Source organism: Ahaetulla prasina, chromosome 14, assembly GCF_028640845.1.
Source record: "Ahaetulla prasina isolate Xishuangbanna chromosome 14, ASM2864084v1, whole genome shotgun sequence".
In the NCBI taxonomy this organism is placed as follows: Eukaryota; Metazoa; Chordata; class Lepidosauria; order Squamata; family Colubridae; genus Ahaetulla; species Ahaetulla prasina.
In genome coordinates, this window is record NC_080552.1 from 24,194,924 (window position 1) to 24,214,234 (window position 19,311).

The 19,311-nt window shown below is 45.3% G+C and overlaps 1 protein-coding gene across 3 annotated transcripts in view; it reads left to right on the plus strand.

The window, feature by feature from the left end:
• Nucleotides 1–19,311, plus strand: part of CLEC16A (C-type lectin domain containing 16A) — a 41,007-nt gene that overhangs the window by 6,066 nt on the left and 15,630 nt on the right. For all 3 annotated transcript variants that reach the window (XM_058157686.1, XM_058157687.1, XM_058157688.1), the window contains exons 6-18: nucleotides 326–449; nucleotides 534–708; nucleotides 1,819–1,872; nucleotides 2,546–2,659; nucleotides 4,987–5,197; nucleotides 5,754–5,862; nucleotides 6,096–6,196; nucleotides 10,598–10,720; nucleotides 11,320–11,429; nucleotides 12,004–12,048; nucleotides 12,854–12,904; nucleotides 13,424–13,552; nucleotides 16,220–16,340. In XM_058157686.1, the coding sequence (XP_058013669.1) occupies nucleotides 326–449; nucleotides 534–708; nucleotides 1,819–1,872; nucleotides 2,546–2,659; nucleotides 4,987–5,197; nucleotides 5,754–5,862; nucleotides 6,096–6,196; nucleotides 10,598–10,720; nucleotides 11,320–11,429; nucleotides 12,004–12,048; nucleotides 12,854–12,904; nucleotides 13,424–13,552; nucleotides 16,220–16,340 (1,467 nt within the window). The remainder of the gene's footprint in view (nucleotides 1–325; nucleotides 450–533; nucleotides 709–1,818; nucleotides 1,873–2,545; nucleotides 2,660–4,986; nucleotides 5,198–5,753; nucleotides 5,863–6,095; nucleotides 6,197–10,597; nucleotides 10,721–11,319; nucleotides 11,430–12,003; nucleotides 12,049–12,853; nucleotides 12,905–13,423; nucleotides 13,553–16,219; nucleotides 16,341–19,311) is intronic.

A 19,311-nucleotide genomic window follows, 5' to 3' on the forward strand; every position in this document is an offset into this window, starting at 1 on the left:
CCTCGTCCTCTCTTCACTGGCGCATCCTGTCTCCCTTAAAACAGTGTCATGTAAGTCTGCTGGTGGATTTTCCTGCTTGGTGCTGTTGCCCAGTTCCCTAGATTGCAAGCGGGGCTGTTCTCAGTGACGGCAGAGTCCAGCCGCTTTCAGCCTTTTTATTATTAGAATAATATCTCAAAGGGGATGTTCACATTTCCCCAAAACTCCCATAGAAATAGAATTGATTTTGGCCCATGCTGCCGAAAGTGAGTTAGAGGAAGGGACCCATTCTTAAAATGTTTGGGGAGAAATACGTCAACAATGATAACAGCCTTTTTGCCTTCAGTGGACAACCAGCCGATGCTGCACTATATTCGAGACAAGACGGCCGTCCCTTACTTCTCCAATCTCGTCTGGTTCATTGGCAGCCATGTCATAGAGCTGGACAACTGCGTTCAAACAGACGAGGAGTAAGCCTTTCTTGTTCATCCAGTGCCCTTTCTGGGGGGATGGGGGTAATGACTGCATATTTAGTCTGCTCCCTTTTTTTGCAGGCACAGAAATCGGGGCAAACTGAGTGACCTTGTAGCTGAGCACCTGGATCACCTCCATTACCTGAATGACATCCTAATTATCAACTGTGAATTCTTAAACGATGTCTTGACAGACCACTTGCTGAACAGCCTCTTCCTGCCTCTCTATGTGTACTCCTTGGTCAATCAGGAGAAGGTGAGGGGTTCCTTCCCTTGCTTGAAGTGGCTTTACAAGAACCCGGTTGCTTTGTGACATCTTTCTGAAGTAATGCAACCGCAGGAGTCTCTTCATTGAGTCACAGAAGCAAACCTGCATTACACCATATTGAAATAAATGATCACTTATATCGTTAACCTTGCGCAGTTCACCATGGGAGGGAGGGAGGGAGGGAGAGAGAACTGATTCCCAGAGGCTTTCTCTCACCACTCTTTCCCTGTCAGGGCAAAACAAGGGAGAAAGGGAGGTTGTGACAGCACAACGAGCAGCATCATTGGACCTTCAGTTGAAAGAGTGACAAAGGGCAGCTACCCCTCTTGATGTAATAATGCACATGAATCATTCTGTGGCTTGCCTTAGCTAATCACCTTTTGGCCAGCCGCAGAAGTTACTTCATGGGCTCCGATTCAAGCTTCAGCTTTTTGTCTTTTCCTCCTTGCTTGATTGTCGGAAGTTTTCCTTCCTTGCAGACCCTGTCCGTGGGGGTGGGGGTGGGGAACCTGTCTGCCGGCACAAGCAAGAAAGGAGGCAGCCTGCGTTCATCAGCAGTGTGTGCCTGTCTCCCTTGTATTTACGCCTGGCTGTTTCTCCAAGGAAAAGCAGAGCCCCCTGTTCAGGAAGGCAGCTCCCTCCGTGGCCTCGGGGGAAAAGGCTCAGGCAAACCAAATGAATTAAAAGGAGTCAGTCTGTAGTATAGCGCTATACAGAGGCGTTTGGTCTTTAAAAAAACTTTCCCCGAGTACTCCTGGAACCTTTTAAACGTTTTTATGTACAGTTCCTGTAATACATATCAAACAGTTGCATCAACATGCGCCGAGTTGTAATCCCTTGGTGATGCTCCCTGTCGTTCCCTGCGTGTTCTCTGACTTGGTCCAGATTCCCAGGTTTTCCCCAAACGGTTGCGCAATTGAGTGACACTTCTGTTTTAGAAAGAGGGAAGCAATGGGGAGATTGTGGCAGACGTTTTTCCTCATCAGTTGTGCCTGTTTTGGAGAGCGTTTTTTGTGTGCAATTCGAAAATGAAAGGGAATGCTGTCAGTTAATACTGTTCCACAGTTAAAAGCTGTTTCTTAATTTTTTCCTCCTTAGACTGGAGAACGGCCAAGAATAAGCCTCCAGGTTTCTCTGTATCTGTTGTCACAAGTAAGTGCGAATGATCCCGTACTGATTCTAGAGCAGCATTTTTCAACCTTAGCAACTTTTAAGATGGGTGGACTTCAGCTCCCAGAATTCCCCAGCCAGCACGGGATTCTAGGAACTGAAGTCCACCCATCTTAAAAGTTGATGAGGTTTGAGAAACTCTGCTCTAGTCTCTATTAAGAATTTGATAGAAAGTCACGTCTACTTTTTAACAATGATGTAGCAACTGTGATATAGAAACTGGCTGTGCCCGGGGGAGAGAGGTTGTTGGTCATTTTGCAATTGTGCTTTGGGGTGGGGTAAGGACAGGGCGGAAAAACTGTAAAGGACCAGAGTTAGAAGCAGTCTCGATAAAACAGTCCAGGCAAATAGGCGGGATGTGGTATTTAATGGTGTGTGTGTGTGTGTGTGTGTGTGAGAGATCTCCTGGATTAGTTGCAGCTGGCTTTACAACCCACATTCCCTGTTATGGAAGCATTTAAATATGAGATATTTCTCCTTGTCCTCCTCTCCTCTTCCAAGCACTGAAAGAACTACCATCTGGTGAAATCAACCTCAAGTAATTTTTCTTGTACCGTAGCGGAGAGGAAAGTAGCCAGATAAATGGGAAGTTAATCTGCGTCCCCTCTCTGAGTCTCCCTCCCCAACAGTTTTCGCTTCTCTGCCTCCGCCCCAGGTTTTCCTAATCATCCATTATGCCCCCCTGGTGAATTCATTGGCCGAAGTCATTCTGAACGGAGACCTCGCGGTGTTTTCCTCAAAGGTGGAGCCAGACATCCAGAAAAGCTCTGTAAGTAGAACGCACGTCTGTCGGCTCTCAGATGTCTTCTTGGTTTGTTTGGCAAGACTGGGGCTGTGGCGTGATGTGCCTGGCATCTAAAGAGTTCTTGGGTACTCTTTATCTTGCTGGTTTATTTTTAAAAAAAATCAGACCCGATCTCGCATGCAAGCTGAAAGATAAAAGGCGCCGTGGCACATGGAAATGATCTTGTCTTTGTAGCAGGCAGACTCATTCTGGGCTTTTGCCCACTTTTCTGTTCAGTGGGTTCTGTTACTGGGAAATCTGTGGTTAGAAGCTTGTCGCCTTTTTTCTGCTCTAGCAGTTTGACTTCCACTGAATGTCTTTTGCAGAATTACTTGGTCTTGTGTTTTTTTTGAAGTATGTGAGAGGGTGAATTACTCGCAGCGGGTTGTAATAAGAGTGGATGTTATTTTAGTGGTTTTTCTAGGTAAGTTTCATCCCTCAAAAGGCAGACATGTTCAAGAGCTAATCTTGGCATTTTTGCTTCATCCTTTGCTATACGCAGCAATCACCATTACATGCTCATAGCATTTATTAAGTAAGAGGGGGTTGATTTCCTAAAGCTTTGGAAACAGATCTGGAATAGGACGGTTATTGGAAATCTGTAGGTGGCAGAAATAGGATCCAGCTCAGTTTGGGCAGACCTGATAAGTTTAAAGAGGCCCCTCCCTCACTTGCCGGGGGGGGGGGGAGGGAAGGAACGAAACAGCAGCCTTGATGGCAATAAAGCAAGTAGTGCAGCAGAGAGAAGGAAGGTGGGAAATTCAAATGCCGTTTGGGAGAATCCCTGCCCACTTCCTGGAAGCAGCTCTGACGGCCGCAGTGCTTTAGGGTGCCCTTTGCAGATGGCGGGTCTTGGGATCAGGCTGTGCCGTCTTTAGATGAAATGGGGGAAGCAAGCGGTCAGGAAAAGCTTTATTTCTCTGAGCAGCTGAGAAAATTGGGAAAACCGTCTGCAGTTTGTCCCCCAGCTTACCTTCCCCTATCTTGGGGAGCTCGGTTATCAGCCCCACCCCTGACACACTCTTTTGTCGCAATCTGAGTGGTCTGGAGAAAAGGGCTTCTCTTGCTATGAGGCAGTTCTCAGATCCGAGAAGCTGCTTGTGTTTCCAGCAGTGGGAAGTGCCAGAGGAGGGTGGTGGTCTCCTCCTCCTCGCTGTCTGGGGCCGGTGAGTCATGCGCCTTTGCCTGAGACCCACCCAAGGCGACCCGAAGTCACACTCGGCCTTCGCCTGGCCTCCTTTGAACTGGTTTTGCTCTGCTTCCTGCCCCAGTCGGATGCGGCTGGCTCTGCGCCTGGGCTTAACCTACTTTTGCTTCTTCCTGTAACTCTGAGGGGGGCCTGTCAAGCAGATGCTCCAGCCTACATTTAAATGTATACAGTAGGTGGGTAAAGAGCCTGGCCCAAGAAACATTTGCCTCTGCGTGGTTTGCTTCTCAATCTCAGCTGAAAGACTGCCAAGCTCCGTAGAGTTAGGAAACTGGTGAAGGGTCCCCATGAATAACTAACGGCACACCAGAACTGAACAGGGGTTGGATCTGTAAAAACCATAAGACGGAAACCTTTTTCTAGGCTGAGAGCTTTTCCAGCTGTGGTACCAATTGGCCTTCTTTCTTCTTTGGACTATAAACGTAGTCTTTCAATTGCATGAAAGATCACAGGTTTCCTGCATAGCACCCTTAAATCTGCTTTTGGTGTCTGTCGAAGATCTGTGGGGCAAGAATTAAGCCAGTCCAAGTGCTCACATTTACAAGCAAGAAAGTGCCATTTGTACTTAGACTTGGTTGGGGATTGATTGGATTTCCATGAAACAGAAGAAATACTATCGTGAGGTTGGGCTTGAATAACCTCTTGGCTCCTCTTGAACAAGATTCTTGGCATGGAATAAAACTGTAGGTTTCTAGGAGTCCGTGAGACCAGCAGTCTGTAATGGTCCTTGCAAGATTTTTCTTCAAGGGTCTCATGGATTTACTGCCCTCCAGGGTAACCGTAGAATGTTCCAAAGAGAGGGCAGTGTCACGTCCCTCTGCCTCCCTGAGAGATGGGGGTGGGCCCTTAAAGGCTATGGTGCAAGAGCACAGAGTTGCTGGCATCACTTGTCCTGTCCCATTCTTGCCACATGCTACGAGCAAGGAATCAGCCGCTCCCATGTTTTGCTCCCATGTTTTGGGAGCAGAAAGACTACTTGGCGTTTCTTTTGCAGTTCTAAAATATGCAAATGAACTCCTGGCTTTTCTCCATTTGAAGCTTGGTCCGTTCATTGGGTTAGGAAGGTCATGGAGTTGACTGACTTCCATCTATGTGGATGTTTTAGGTCAAGGCGGGCATCAGGTGCTTTATTAAACCTTCGGAGACCTTGGAGCGCTCACTAGAAATTAATAAACAGAAGGGAAAAAAGAGGCTGCAGAAGAGGCCCAACTATAAAAACGTTGGGGAGGATGAGGAGGAGGAGAGGGGCCCGGAAGACATCCCAGAAGGCACGGAGAGCCCCTCCAAGGGCCTCAAGCCCAGTGGGGAGAGTGAAGGTGAGTGGGGCCCCACATGCCGGCTGCCCATTCTTGCACTCCTGTGCTTATGGGGTTGATGTTGGGGTGGCTGGACTGCTGTGTGCCGCTCCCCTCTTCTTTTCCTACTTCTGAGTCTTCAGGTTGTCTTTGCCTGCCTTGGTGCCCACCGCCCTTCTCCTGGGACCGGCAGCTGCTGCCTTGTGGAGGTTCTCCTGGGTCAAACTGGGCTTCCCTTCCTGCTGCAGAGTACCCGGATAGGAGGCTGGCTTCAGCCCTTCCTAACCTGCTGGTCTTGATCCTCTTAAGTAGAATCCCTGGGTTTACAAGTCAGCAGAGTTTCTTCACAATCGGGGCACCAGTCATCTCTCTGCAGGGTCCCCTTGATCAGATCCCCGTAACCTCTTCCCTTTGGCCAGAATCCCCCCCCCCCCCGTGGGCAATCTCTGCCCGCCTCTGTCTTGTGGAATAAACCCGTCTCTCTAAAATGTGTGTGTGTGTGTCTGTCTGTCTCTGTCTCTCTCTCTCTCTCTCTCTCTCTCTCTCTCTCTCTCTCTCCCTCCCTCCCTCCCTCCAGAAATTGAGATGGTGATCATGGAGCGTTGCAAACTCCTTTCTGCCACAGAGCAAAACATAACCGACGAGGAGAAGAGCGCAGCTGCCTCCGAAATGTGCAGCTGGAACAGGTGGGCGAGAGGTCTTCTCCCCCCTCTCTTCTGCAATGGGAGCCACAACTTGTAACTCAGCAAGGCCAAGGGCCCCTCCCCTGATGGATTTCCCCAGGGACTCTCTTGCTCATTATAACTCAGGCCCACATAGGGAGATAGGTCACCCCTCAGGCATACAGAAAAAAGGCAGAATCCTCAGAAATGGGTTGTTGTTTTTTAAATTAAAAAAATTCTTCTTTTTTTCTCCCCAGGCCATTTCTGGAGATGGTGTATAATGCCCTGGAGTGTGCCGACTTCGACTACTATGCTCTTTTTGTGTTGTGTCTTCTGTACGCCATGTCTCATAACAAAGGTAAGTCTGTGCTGCTTTGTGAAGGGAACCGAGGGCTGCTGCTCCGACCCCTTCAGGTCGGCTCATGGAATTAAATTTCAGCCAGGTCCCCCTTCCCTCCCTGGTTTTGTCCACCTGAGTCCTAATTTACATCTGCAAAAAAAGTGAGGTTTTTGGAAGGGAAGCGGTGGGTGTTTGAGCCACACTTCTTGGGGGCAGAAAGCTCAGCCACTCATGGCAGCCCATTGATCTCTCTGGTTTCTCCTGCCCTAAGATGCAACTTTTCCACTGAACCGGTCCCTGGTGCCCGAAGGTTTGGGGACCACTGTATTAAAGCACTAAAGCACTCCTGAGGTTGGACTTCCTGTTTGGCACCGTAGGTGATGGCGGTGATCTTTATGATCACCAACCTCTGGATTATGTGGAATCGCTAGGACAGCTTAAATCTGCTGTCCAGCGGTTCGAAAAAACCCCTCTTTGGGAGAAGAAGAGGAGGTGAGCTGCAGGGTAGAGGTAGAACTTCTCTAAAGCCCCTGAGAAAAAAGGGGTTTGAAGGGTTAAGTTCCCTCCAGCAACCCGAAGTGCTCCAGATCAGAGGATTTTTCTGCTTTGGCGGAACCAATCACCATGACCAAACGCCGAGATTTATTTTGGACAATAAAGGATTATACTGGACAGAACGAAAGTGGGAGAACTTTATGCAAGTAGCCAAGCCAATTCCCCGTTACTTTGTAACAAGCTTGAAAATAGCAAGAAAATGGAGGCGAATTAGCTAACAAGTGGAAAGCGAAAGTGATACTTTTATTGCTTGCTGTCTGCCCCTGGTAAATTGCATGTTATTTGCTACTTTAACTCTTTGCTGCCTGCTGATAGAATCTTGGGGAGATTTTTAAATATTGCTTTAAAAGACTGTGTTTCTCAGAGGTTAAGAAGATTTAAAGTGAATATTAAGTTGGAAATAAATAAATAAATAAATAATTTTATAGAAGATGGCAGCCAAACAATTAAAGTCTACTGTAACAAAGGGCTCTGGAATTTCATCAGCTGGTGCCTCTCCAGCTCATACAGCAGAGACTAGAACATTGAATTTAGAGGCGTTACAAGAGAACTTAAAAGGCTTTATAGAAGAAAAATTTAAAGTAATAACTGATGAGATGTCTGAAATGAAAGAGCAGATATCAGAAATTCAAGTGGGAAATAAAGAAGTTAAGGAAGGATTTGTAATTGCAGTACAAAGTTTGGCAACAAATGTGATTTTATTAGAAGAGGAAGTTGAAGAAATTAAGCAACATAATTTAAAATTAGAAAATAAAATGGATGAATTTCAAAGTAAAATGGAAAAACAGAGGATGAAATAGTTTTGATACAATATAGAAATATGGAATTTGCTCTTAGAATTCGAGGTTTGAAAGAAAATAAGGAAGAGAATTTAAGGAAATTTTTCTGAAGTATTTGCTGAGATATTAGCAGCTCGTCCAGCAGATGTGGCTTATCAAATTGATAAAATATATCGTGTGAATTCTTGGATAGCAAGGCAAAAAAGTTGCCAAGGGATGTTGTTATTTATTTTACAAACAGAACAGTGAGAAATCAGATTTTGCAAGCTTCATATAAGGGGAGAAGATTCAGATTGCTGGTCAAGATATTTTAATATTAAAGGAAATTCCACCAAAAATGTTAAGGGCTAGGAAGGAATTTGCCTTCCTAGTGAATGAACTTAAAAAACTTCAGATTGAATATAGATGGGATATTCCAACTGGTATAATAGTATATTATGCAGGGAAAGTACATCGTCTCAATACAGTTGGAAAAGCAAGAGAATTTTATGTTGAGGCATTAAAAGTTGGAAGTCTTCCCCCATTGGAAGCTAGAAGGAGGGAGGCTGAAGTGAAGGAAAGAGAAGTGAAGCAGGTACAAGAACAGATTGTGATGGAAGAAGATTTATTACAAGTGTTGGAAATACCTACGACGGGTTCAGATTCAAAGGAACAAAGGCTGACAAGAGCTGCTGCTAAACACAAGGAACAAGAGATGAAGGCACAACAACTGGCAACTACTACAACGGAAACAGTGGGAGGAGCAAGGCCTAAAGCAAAATGTGATCTGCGGCTGGTGTTCCAAAAGTTTCCTTTGGCCGATAATGGCAATTAAACTATTATCTTGGAACGTTAATGGTTTGAATTCACCACAGAAGAGAAGGAAAGTATTTCATTATTTGAAACAATTTAAAAATGACATTACCTGTTTACAAGAAACACATATTAGATCTTTAGACCAGAAATATTTGATAAACTCAAAACTGGGAGTACATTTTGTTGCCACTTATTACCATATATGGTGGACTTATAAAAAAGTTAAAGCATTTTGGATTAAAGTATGGTGGATCATGCAGAATATTTTGAAAAAGAAGATTAAGTTTACTCCGCAGTTCTTTCTACTAGGAATAATTATGGATTGTACAGCTATAGAGACTAAATTGATTTTGAACTTAATAACAGCCGCAAGACTTTTGATTGCTCAATATTGGAAGAAAGAAGAATTACCTACAATTGAAGAATGGACACTCAAAGTATCAAATTTGGCAGAAATGGCAAAAATTTCTGCTTACTTTCAAGAAAAATATATTTTAGAATGGAAAACGTGGATTGATTATATTCAAAATAAATATCAGATAAAAAAATATTGAATAGCATATGAGTAAATTTAGGAAATATTTTGTATTAGATTTATTTCTGAAAGAGAGGGGAATTGAGAGTGTGATTATGTGTGGAGTGACTAGAGATTATAATTTAGGAATTATTTTGGATTATGATTGTTAGTTTTGATACCCTGCATTTTGTTCTGGGAAGTCGGGGTGGGGGGTAAGGGGAGGGAATTGGGGGTTGAGGTAGAGGAAGTTAATGTACAGGGATTATTGAAGAAATATAATTAATGTAGGATCGGGTCTGCATAGTTACCATTTTAGAACGGTGAGGAGGAAGAAAAGAGAGAGTAGGAGGTAGGAAAGAGGAGAAGAGGAAGGAAGAGGGGTAGAAGAGGGAGAAGGAAGGTGTAGGGTGGAGGGAGGAGAGGATGTAGATAAGAGAAGGAGAGGAAGGTCTGGAAAGTAGAAGAAGGTAGAAGAGGGAAGAGTGTTAAAAAGGGGGGTGGTGACTGGGCAAGCCCGACTAATTGTATATAACTGTACATTGGATGAACTGTTTGATATGATTGTAAAAATAAAACTTTTTTATGAAAAAAGGCACTCCTGAAGTTGGGGTTCCTGAATTGGTTAAATTCCAGTCACAAATGGTTCTCCTGGAAATTCCAGGTCACAGAGTTCAGGGCTGGTGGATAGGAGAGTTGCAGACTATTTTGTGTGCATCAAGAAAAGGTGTCCCCTTTGTGTAGAACTGCAAGTGTGAACGTCTGAGTGCTGTCCTTAATGCTTGGCAAAAGGTCATTACTGACACAAGTGTTGTTGAATGAGGCTGGCCTGTTTCAAAGCAGCCTTTTCTGAGAAATAACCTCACTGCATTACAAGAACAGCTTGCTTTGTTAATGTGGCTTTAAATAACTTGTATGCTCCAACCAGCATCAGTTAATTAATCTTCTCAGTTCCTCTGCTCTTGCATACAAACATCTGTAGCTTTTCTTGATCTTGGCTGTCGCGCTCAACTCCCAGTTGCAGGGGACCTTAATTTCCTTTCACGATGCTGTGCGTGTATCTACTGACAACAGTACAGATACCGGTGCCAATCTGTAGCTTTCAGTTTCTCTTCTCTGCCTTTCGATTGTCCCGTGGGGCTTCCTCTTCCCCGAGGGTCCTTTTAGTAAGCAAGAGAAGGCACAAGAGGTGCTGATTATGACCTAGCTGTGCTACTAAGATGCTGGTGCCAATGGCTAAACACCAGTGGACATAGCTTTTGGCTTGGACTGGAGCCTTGGGCATCAGAGACCCCCTTTGGCGACCTGGGCTAGCCATCCTCTTGGCTCTGCATCTTCTTTGAGTACCAGAGTGTCTTGTGAGAACATCCTTTGCACGAAGGAAATGAGAAGCACATTCAGAGGGAGGCTTGAAGTGGCTCTCAAGATGTTGGTTTAAGTTTTATCAGCCCTTTCCCCCCCTCCCCCTCCCAAGGATCAAAAACATCAAGCGGTGCCATTTACATTGTCAGGAGACACGGGAGGAGTTGGTTCACGTTGTGTGAATGGGGCTACTGTTCCACCATCTTTATTAGCAGCTCAGAGCTGACTTAAAGTTGGGTGACACCCAAATCTAATGAAATAAATAAATCCTTGCCTCCTAAGCTTTCCAAATTTTTATGTGGGCAGTTTTGAGGAATTGTACTGCATGCTGAGCTGCCCTTTTTTGTGTTGTCCTGGGAACTGCTTTGCCAAACCGAGTTGTAACTGCAACGTTCAATTCCTGTTTCTCCCAAGGAATCAAGCCGATCACCCTGGAGAGGATTCAGCTCTCGGCACAGGACGTTGAGGAGAAGAATGCCTACAACCCTGGGCTTGCAGAGAGGCTCATCCGGATCATGAGCTACGCCGCTCAGCCAGGTAGAGGAGGGTTTCTCAGGAACCACCTTCATTTTCCACCAGTCAGTCCTGGAACTAAAACAAGGAGGAAACATGCAGCTTTTCTTCCAAGAACAGTTTCTGACAATAAGAGCAGAAACCAACAAGCAACATCGGGAAGAGTCATTATAAACCCACCAGCCTTCTTTGGCACGCAGCGGTTCCAAGCAGCGTGTATATCCCAGGACAGGGAGCTTATAAAAGATACCCAACTGTCCAGAGTTGTGTAGGCAAGAACTTCCCTCCACAATTAGCAAAGAGACAGGCTGCTATTACCTTCTTGGACTAGTACAAAAAAAAAAAATTGAAAGTAGCCCACACAAAGCGGTTCTGCCTGTTTTCTGCCTATGAATAAAATTCCTGCTTCTTAATGCCTGGTGGAATTTCCACCCACTTTTCTGTAATGTTTCTATCTTTAGGGGCAGAAAGCATTTCGCTATTGGTGTGTTAAACTCCCCCCGCCACCCTTGAATTGGTGTGGGACAGATGTGAACTGAAACTGGATCTGCCAGGAAAAAGTGTCAACAGTTCAATAAGTTTCCTCTGACTTCTGCTCTCTTTCCCTCTCCTCCCCCCCACAGATGGCAAAATCCGTCTAGCCACCTTGGAGCTCGGCTGCCTCCTGTTGAGGCAGCTGGTGTTCAACAAACACGGCAGCATTATCAAAGATGTGCACCTTGCTTGTTTGGAAGTAAGTCTTTTTAAGCAAGAAACAAAAAACAAAACTGTCTCCCCATGGTGGTTTGTCCTATTAGGTCGATCTCTCTTCCAAAGTAAATTGCTGAACTGCGAGTGATCCTTTCCCCGTAGGAGAACCCTTTGTGCCGCTGGAGCCCATCCCTGCTTTTTCCAGCAAGCGTCTGGAACTGATAGCGGGACTCTGAGGCTCAGGGGCCCCCTATGTGAACCCTGGGAGATTCCCTCATGGAATGAAGCTTCTTCCCTCCCTCGGCAGCGGAGTTTGAGCCACCCCGCCTGGATTCTTGGGAAGAGGGATCCCTTTCTTGACCCTGCGATCTGTGCTCCCTTTGATTTGTGATCCTTGCCAATAGCCAGTCGCTCTTCATAGGCTCTGATTCTTTCGTTTCCACCCATTTCTCCCAGCCAGTGCGGACCTTACTAAGGAGCGCCATGACCCCCTTTTCCTTTCTTAATCATTTTCAGGGAGCAAACAGTTCATGTTGGGGAAGGGAGATCATACATGCTACTTCTGTTATCCTCAACATTTTGTGTCCTGAACTGAGGATTTTTCATTTCTGTTTAAGGGGGCAAGAGAAGAAAGCGTTCACCTGGTGCGGCGTTTTTACAAGGTAACCTCCCAGCCTTTAACCCTCCCAAACTGAATTCTGGAAGCATCCAAAGGAGCTGGGCGTGACTGTTCCGGTTTCCAGAGAAACTGTTGCAATTGGATGCCAGGCGTTGGGTGGTTTCTCTCCCGCTCGATAGAACTTTTCAATAAGTACATGCCTGGTTCTGGTCGGTTGTGGCCTCTGAGCCAATGTTCCTGCATTGAATGATTCCTCACAAAGTTTGCATGGAGCAAAAGAGTTTCCAAGCTGGCAGATGAGTTACATGGAAGGAGTCTCTCACCATGATTGAAAGGGCCCTTTCATTGGGACAGGTGGCTCATCATTGAAAAGGTTCAAACAGTTGCCCAGGAAAGCTGGCCGGCTGTCCGATGTCCCAGCATGCCTATAGCTGATTTAATCGAGTGCTTTAGGTAAGGTTGGTAGAGAATCTGTCTCAGAAAAGGAGCCCTTCAGTTGGCGAGAGTCTGAGGAGGAGTTTCTTCTGAAGCTGCTGAATTGGTCCTTGACTCACAGGAAACAAAAGACCAGGAACAGTAGAGAAACACTTCAAAAGTAGCTGCATGGTTAAGCAAGTGCCCTCGGCTCCAGGCATGGCAAATTAGGGAGGTATAACCTTTCCTCCCGATAAATATTTCTTTAAACAGAAGAAGTAAATACAGTAGGTGTTGGAGGGACAGACATAGATCTTCAGGGAAGTTGAATAATGGAAAGGAAGGTTGATTTAAGCCCATCATTAAAGAAATAACATTACCACCCTAAGAATGCTTATGCAGGGAAAAAATGAAATCCTTTACTTTCTTTAAAGGGAGAAGAAATTTTTCTGGATATGTTTGAAGATGAATATAGAACTATGACCGTAAGTAATGAACAAATTACCAGAGAGATACAAAACTGGCAAAGTGGAACATTGGTTGCAAACATTGTAAAGTTTTGTTTAAAAGTGCTATTGTTATTAGCCTTTTATCAGTCACATGTTAAGGAAAGAGAAGGAAGTATTGAAGAAGACCCATAAAATAGGCAAAATATGAATTAAAGATTAATAGCACTGCATAAATGGAACAGTTGAACAGGGAGAAAGCTGGACGTGTTGGCAAAGCTAGAGAAGGGATGAATCTGAGCTGCAGAATGGGTGACCCTCCCCTATTCAACCCCAGTGGCTCTTTTTTGAGGTGGGGGGAAATGCACCAAACCCTGAGGAGCTGTACCTCTCTTTAAGGGTGGATGTTGGCCGTGGCCTGAGAAACCAGAGCCCTTCGGTGGCTGCCTGTGGAAAGGGTTGTCTTCGTCCTGTTATGGTCTCCTCCTTGGAGGAGGAGGAGGAGGTAAGATGGCTGGTGTTTCTACACGAAGTTGAGTATAGCATTTCTTCTTCCAGCTGAAGCCCATGAATGTGGAGTACTTGATGATGGACGCCTCCATTCTGCTGCCCCCCACGGGAACCCCCCTCACGGGGATCGATTTTGTTAAGAGGCTCCCCTGTGGCGATGTGGAGAGAACCAGGAGGGTGAGTCTGCCTCCCGTGGGGCTTTGCCCTTCAGTCCTGAGTGGTCCCCTGCCTTCTCCTGGAACAGCTGCATAGATGGGTGGAGGTTTGCCTGAGTCTCTCCTAGCTGGCCACTCTGGCCACCCTGCTCATCCCAGGAGATTGGCGTGATTCTGCCACTGTGGGAGCTTGCAGGGATTGTGCCAGCAACCCTGTAGCTTCCTCCCTCCCTGGTAGAAAATCTAAATTTGCTCGGACTCTTCTCTCCATGAGCTTTTGCAGAGGATGATTGGAAAAGAGGAAGGAATGAGGTGATGCCATGAGGCTAGAGAGGTAGAAGCACTCAGAGTTGGGAGTGGGGCATTATATTCTCCCCACACATGTGATGTAAGCTAGGGAAGTGCGCAGCCACCTCTGAGGGCATGTGGAACATGACAAAAGTGTTGAAGTGTGTCGAGCCCTGTCGCACGGAAAGGAGCTTCTGAAAAAGACCTGTGTCACAGGCTCCGTAAAGCAGCTTTCTGTAAAAAAGACAAGTGTCTGTCTGGAGGGGCTCTGGGCGCCACAGGCTTTCTTCTCTCCTTCCTGTAAAGCTGTCGATGAGAAACTGAGTGGCTGGGACTGGGAGAATTCCCGCCAGATGGTCCCTTTCTTTCCTTCTGCCGTCCTGCATGCAAATAAATGCCTGATCTGGTTGCCTCAAGTGGGCAGTGCCTGGGGAGTGAAGGCGGCCGGGAGGGGGGGGAGCTACAGAAGAGCCTGAAGCGCTTTCTTGGAAATCCCAGCTACAAGGCTGGGCTCTGAATAGTTCGCTTTATGCAGCTCTTATCGCTACATTATCTTTTACCTTGCTTTTCACTCTGGCAGGCTTCTGGGAAAGCCAAGGAGCCTTTTCCTAGAATCAAACATACTCTTTTTTTAAAAGGGTTTCTGGATAGCTGGGGTCATGAAGAAAAGCAGTACTATAAACCCTATTTGTAATGAATCTTGGATTATTTAGTCTTGAATGATTAAAAAAAGGTTAATGTTCCTAGTTCTGATAATACTTGAAGCAAGAGTTTTGGCTTTCTGGAAATGGAGATTTTAGATCTTTTGTCCAGAATTACAAGGTGGTGATAACCTTTGTACATAGATTTTGTCCTTACAAACAAAGGTTGCATTCTAATGCATGTAAATAAAGTACATTAAAAAATTATCTCTTTCTGTAGGAAGCCACAAACCACATCCCTTTGCAAACTCTTGGTTGAGCCTTGAGTAACTTCTTGAATTTTGCCAGCGTACCTAAAAATGACCCGTGACATTTTCGGGCTGAATTCACAGAACCCACCAAATCCTTGAATAAATAAGATATAATTGCTGCGGCAATGTTACATCCTTTGCCCGACAAATAAATCCTCCTGCGATCAAATGGGATGTTTAATGTATTCTGTCAACTGGTTTATTAAGCCGCGAAGGGCCCAGCCTTGTCTAGTAAAGGCTAATCGTTGTGGCTTGATCGTTGCTGTTTGGGATGCCTTTGAAAAGACCTCAGAGATGAGAACTGGTTGAAAAAAAAGTTGCCAGGCCAGTGGTTCTGAACTGTAGTGCTGGCTACCTGTTTGATGTGGGACCCATTCATGATGTTGACCAGGGGAGACCTCAAGGGCCTCGTTGAAGGAAGAGTCATCTTCCTCCACTTACCCACCATTTTAAGATCCCATCAAGGGCCGTGTTTGAAAAAAGCCTGGTGCAACTGCCTAGGATGGGCTTCGTGGTCTCTCTTTCACCCCTATACGTGCATACAGAGAGACACCACTACAACCCCTAGCAGTTTCTGGGTGAGGCTTCTTCTGGACCGTTCAAGGGCAACATTAGGTAGCCTAAAACCATTTTTGCACCTTCCAACATCCTTATGGAATCCATCTCATCCTCCCAGAAAAAGAACTGGGCTCAGAAAAAGAAAATTCAATACTTTACATACTTTCTTTTTTTCTTTTTCAAAAGCTGGTGTTTCAAGACCCATTTCAATTATTGCTTTGCTGATAAGAAGTGGTTGTTTTTCTCTAGCAGCAAATCCACAATGGCTTTGGGAGTTAATGATTTGCCAAACAGACCTACAGTAAATCTTTTTTCCACCTGTTCTTTGTCATCTGTTAGATCATTCTATAAAGTGGGAGCAATGGCAGCCATTTGCAGGATTTTTTTTTCTGGGTTTCTCTACTTTTGTATTCTCAGAAAATGGGCACAGCAAATGCAGCGTAAAGTGCCTTTCCCCTCTCCCGTCAATCATCTGACAACTCGCACGGTTCTCAGCCAGCCTGGCCTGTCAATTCAGTTCAATTCTTTTGACACGTTTGGAGCCACCTTCCCCTGAAGGGAATGCTGGTGGGGAGCCTTGGCTGGCTCTTTCCATCCAGCCCCGGGGAGATGATTAAAGAAGCCTGCAGGTCCTGGACCAAGAATTATGGGCTGGATTTCTTACAGTTCCTAATTTTGCCCCCATGCTGCCATATCCCGAACTGCTCCTGTGTACCTGTATGGCAGGCTACTCAAAACAGTTTTAAAAATCAAAGAGGAAATGAATTGGCCGGCAATGAAAAGTGGGACCTTTTCTCTTTTTACACAGAATATTCAGTGCTTTAAGACACTTTTATCTTTTCATTGCATATCCTGGTTGAACCTCTTCACTCTTACCTTTTGTGCCTTCAGGCCATCCGAGTGTTCTTCATGCTGCGTTCTCTATCACTGCACCTTCAGGATGAGCCAGAGACTCAGTTGCCTCTGACGAGGGAGGAAGACTTAATTAAGACAGACGATGTCCTTGATTTGAGTGAGTAGCCACCCAGGAGAGAAGCCGAGCCGGTGCTCAGCTTCCTTGGGAAAATACAACAGGTTCTCCGTCATTGTTTTGGTTCCTCCTGCTTTCAGGTTCTTTGCTTCCAGAATGCTGTGTACGTGTGTGTGCGCGTGCGCGCGCGCGCACACACACACACACACACACACACACACCCTTCTTAATTGATTGATGGTCTTCTCTCAGTGCACAGTGGGGTCTTAATTGGTCAGGAGGGAAAAAGGTTTGGGGCAGTGGTTGGTTACTACTTGTTTGCCCCGGTTCGGGCAAACGCCCAGATGTCATCAAAAATGCTCTGTGCATACGCATTGGTGGGACGTGTGCGAGCGAACCAGTAGCAAAGGTAAGTGAAACCCACCACTGATTTGGTACCATCTATAGCCATTCTATATGGTAACCATTGTTGCAGATCATATGTATGCCATATCAGAAGGACCAGCTGAGCTGAAGGAAGGCCATTTCGTCACTCCTGGCTCTGTGTGGGTCTCGTAATCGCCCCCCCCCCTTTTTTTTTTTGTCTGGGAGAGGTGAAATCACTTGTCACAGTAACACTAACTGGAAGTCCCAAAATAACCCTGTGACATTCTGGTAATAACTCTTTGTGATGAGGCTAAATTGGGTATGCTAGGAAGTGCAGTGCCCTTGTTTCCCTTTGGGTACACACAGCTTCTATGAATAGAAAAATGTCAGTCACATTTACGGTAGTAATTATAAAAGAATTTATTTTACTGTAATGGGTATTTAGGAAGTTGAACTCTGCATTGTTTCACCTGCCTTTGTGGCCCTAAGTGAGTGAGAAAGCCTGGATGATTTCAAGCAGACATCTGGCCTCTTCCTCCTCCTCCTCCTCCTCCTCCCACTGAGTGCTTCCTCGCCCAAAGTCCAGAGAAACAGCCACCTGGACTCTGGGTCAGTGGCAGAGATTCAGGGGACGGGCAGTGGCTGAGAGAGGCTGGACCAAATGGACCTGGTTGGCCTGATGCATCTGTTCTGTTCCAGTCAGCCTGCTCAGCAGTCCCACTGCAAAGGGGTGGGAAACATGTTGGAAATCAGGGGAATGGGACCCCTGGGGAGGAGAAGGCTGTCAAGCCGGATGATGCTCTCTGCCCATGCACTAGGAGGTGAGGAGGTTGCTCGGGGCTCCCTTCTTGCCTTCCTGGGAGTTGTGCTTGTGAATTGCTCTGGACTCTTAGGAAAAGGCTTCCCAGAGCAGCAATTAAATAAGCTTGCAAACTAACTGGATATAATTACAATGTGTCTGTCAACTCTTTTATATGGATGTGCTTGAAACAGATCAAATTACAATTTTCCTGTTGGCTTTCAAAATGGAATATTATTGTTTCTTGTATATTGATTTTTTGATTAGTACCTGTTTTGCCCTCCCTCTTCTTTTTTTTTAATTTTCAGTAATGCTCATTGATGTGGTTTTAATGTCTATTCCTGTAACCCTGACTGTTTCATAAAACAATCACAACCTCACTCTGGAGCATTAAAGCGCATTTTGCAGTTCAGTTTCCCAGTCTGTCTTGACTAAACATGCCGTTCCCAACGTTCCGATCAGAGTTATTGCAAATTTTAAATAATACTAGTTCGGTTATTTTTCCTGGAAGCCAAATTCTGTTCTGTGGAGATTAGTTGTCTTCAGCCTGGACGAGACCAGCTCTGTTGGTCTGTATGTTCTGCCTCTGCGAGACTGACCCCTGGCATTTAGTGGGCTGTTCAAACCACACAGCAGGCAGAAGCTGCAGTGGTGATTCTGCCCCATCTCAGCCGCCGATTACAACCCCAGACTTCCCTTCCACACCTGGTGATAACCATGAACTTTAAAAAAGGCAAGTGGACATGCTCTCGCACCCAACTTGCATTTAGTTCTCTTCTATAGAGATTTAGGTTTAGGTTTATTAGATTTCTATACCGCCCTTCTCCCGAAGGACTCAGGGCGGTTCACAGCCAACATAAAAGCAGAATTCGCAATAGTCATAAATAAATTAAAAACAATATAAAATCTAATTATATTTTGGCTAACAATTAAGAATCTTTAAATCAAATAATAAAAGCCCAATTAAAAAACAACACATTAGAGAGGGAAAGCAACCCCGTTTTAGAGGGGACAAAGGGTATTCAAAGCTGAGCAAAGTAGAAGTCCGTGGGCAATCAGAGAGGCCTTAATTACGCAGTGTCCTCTTCCAGGGCAGCCTTTTCTCAGGTCATCAGATGTGGGTCTCTTGTGGGGCCTTCGGACAGAATAGAATAGAATATAATTTTTTTATTGGCCAAGTGTGATTGGACGCACACAGAATTTGTCTTGGTGCATAAGCTCTCAGTGTACGTAAAAGAAAAGATACGTTCATCAAGGTACAACATTTACAACACAAATGATGGTCAATATATCAATATAAATCATAAGGATTGCCAGCAACAAAGTTACAGTCATATAGTCATAAGTGGGAGGAGATGGGTGATGGGAACGATGAGAAGATTAATAGTAGTGCAGATTTAGTAAATAGTTTGACAGTGTTGAGGGAATTATTTGTTTAGCAGAGTGATGGCCTTCGGGAAAAAACTGTTCTTGTGTCTAGTTGTTCTGGTGTGCAGTGCTCAATAGCGTCGTTTTGAGGGTAGGAGTTGAAACAGTTTATGTCCTGGATGTGAGGGATCTGTAAATATTTTCACGGCCCTCTTCTTGATTCCTGCAGTATACAGGTCCTCAATGGAAGGCAGGTTGGTAGCAATTATTTTTTCTGCAGTTCTAATTATCCTCTGAAGTCTGTGTCTTTCTTGTTGGGTTGCAGAACCGAAGCAGACAGTTATAGAGGTGCAAATGACAGACTCAATAATTCCTCTGTAGAACTGAATCAGCAGCTCCTTGGGCAGTTTGAGCTTACTGAGTTGGCGCAGAAAGAACATTCTTTGTTGTCCTTTTTTAATGATGTTTTTGATGTTAGCT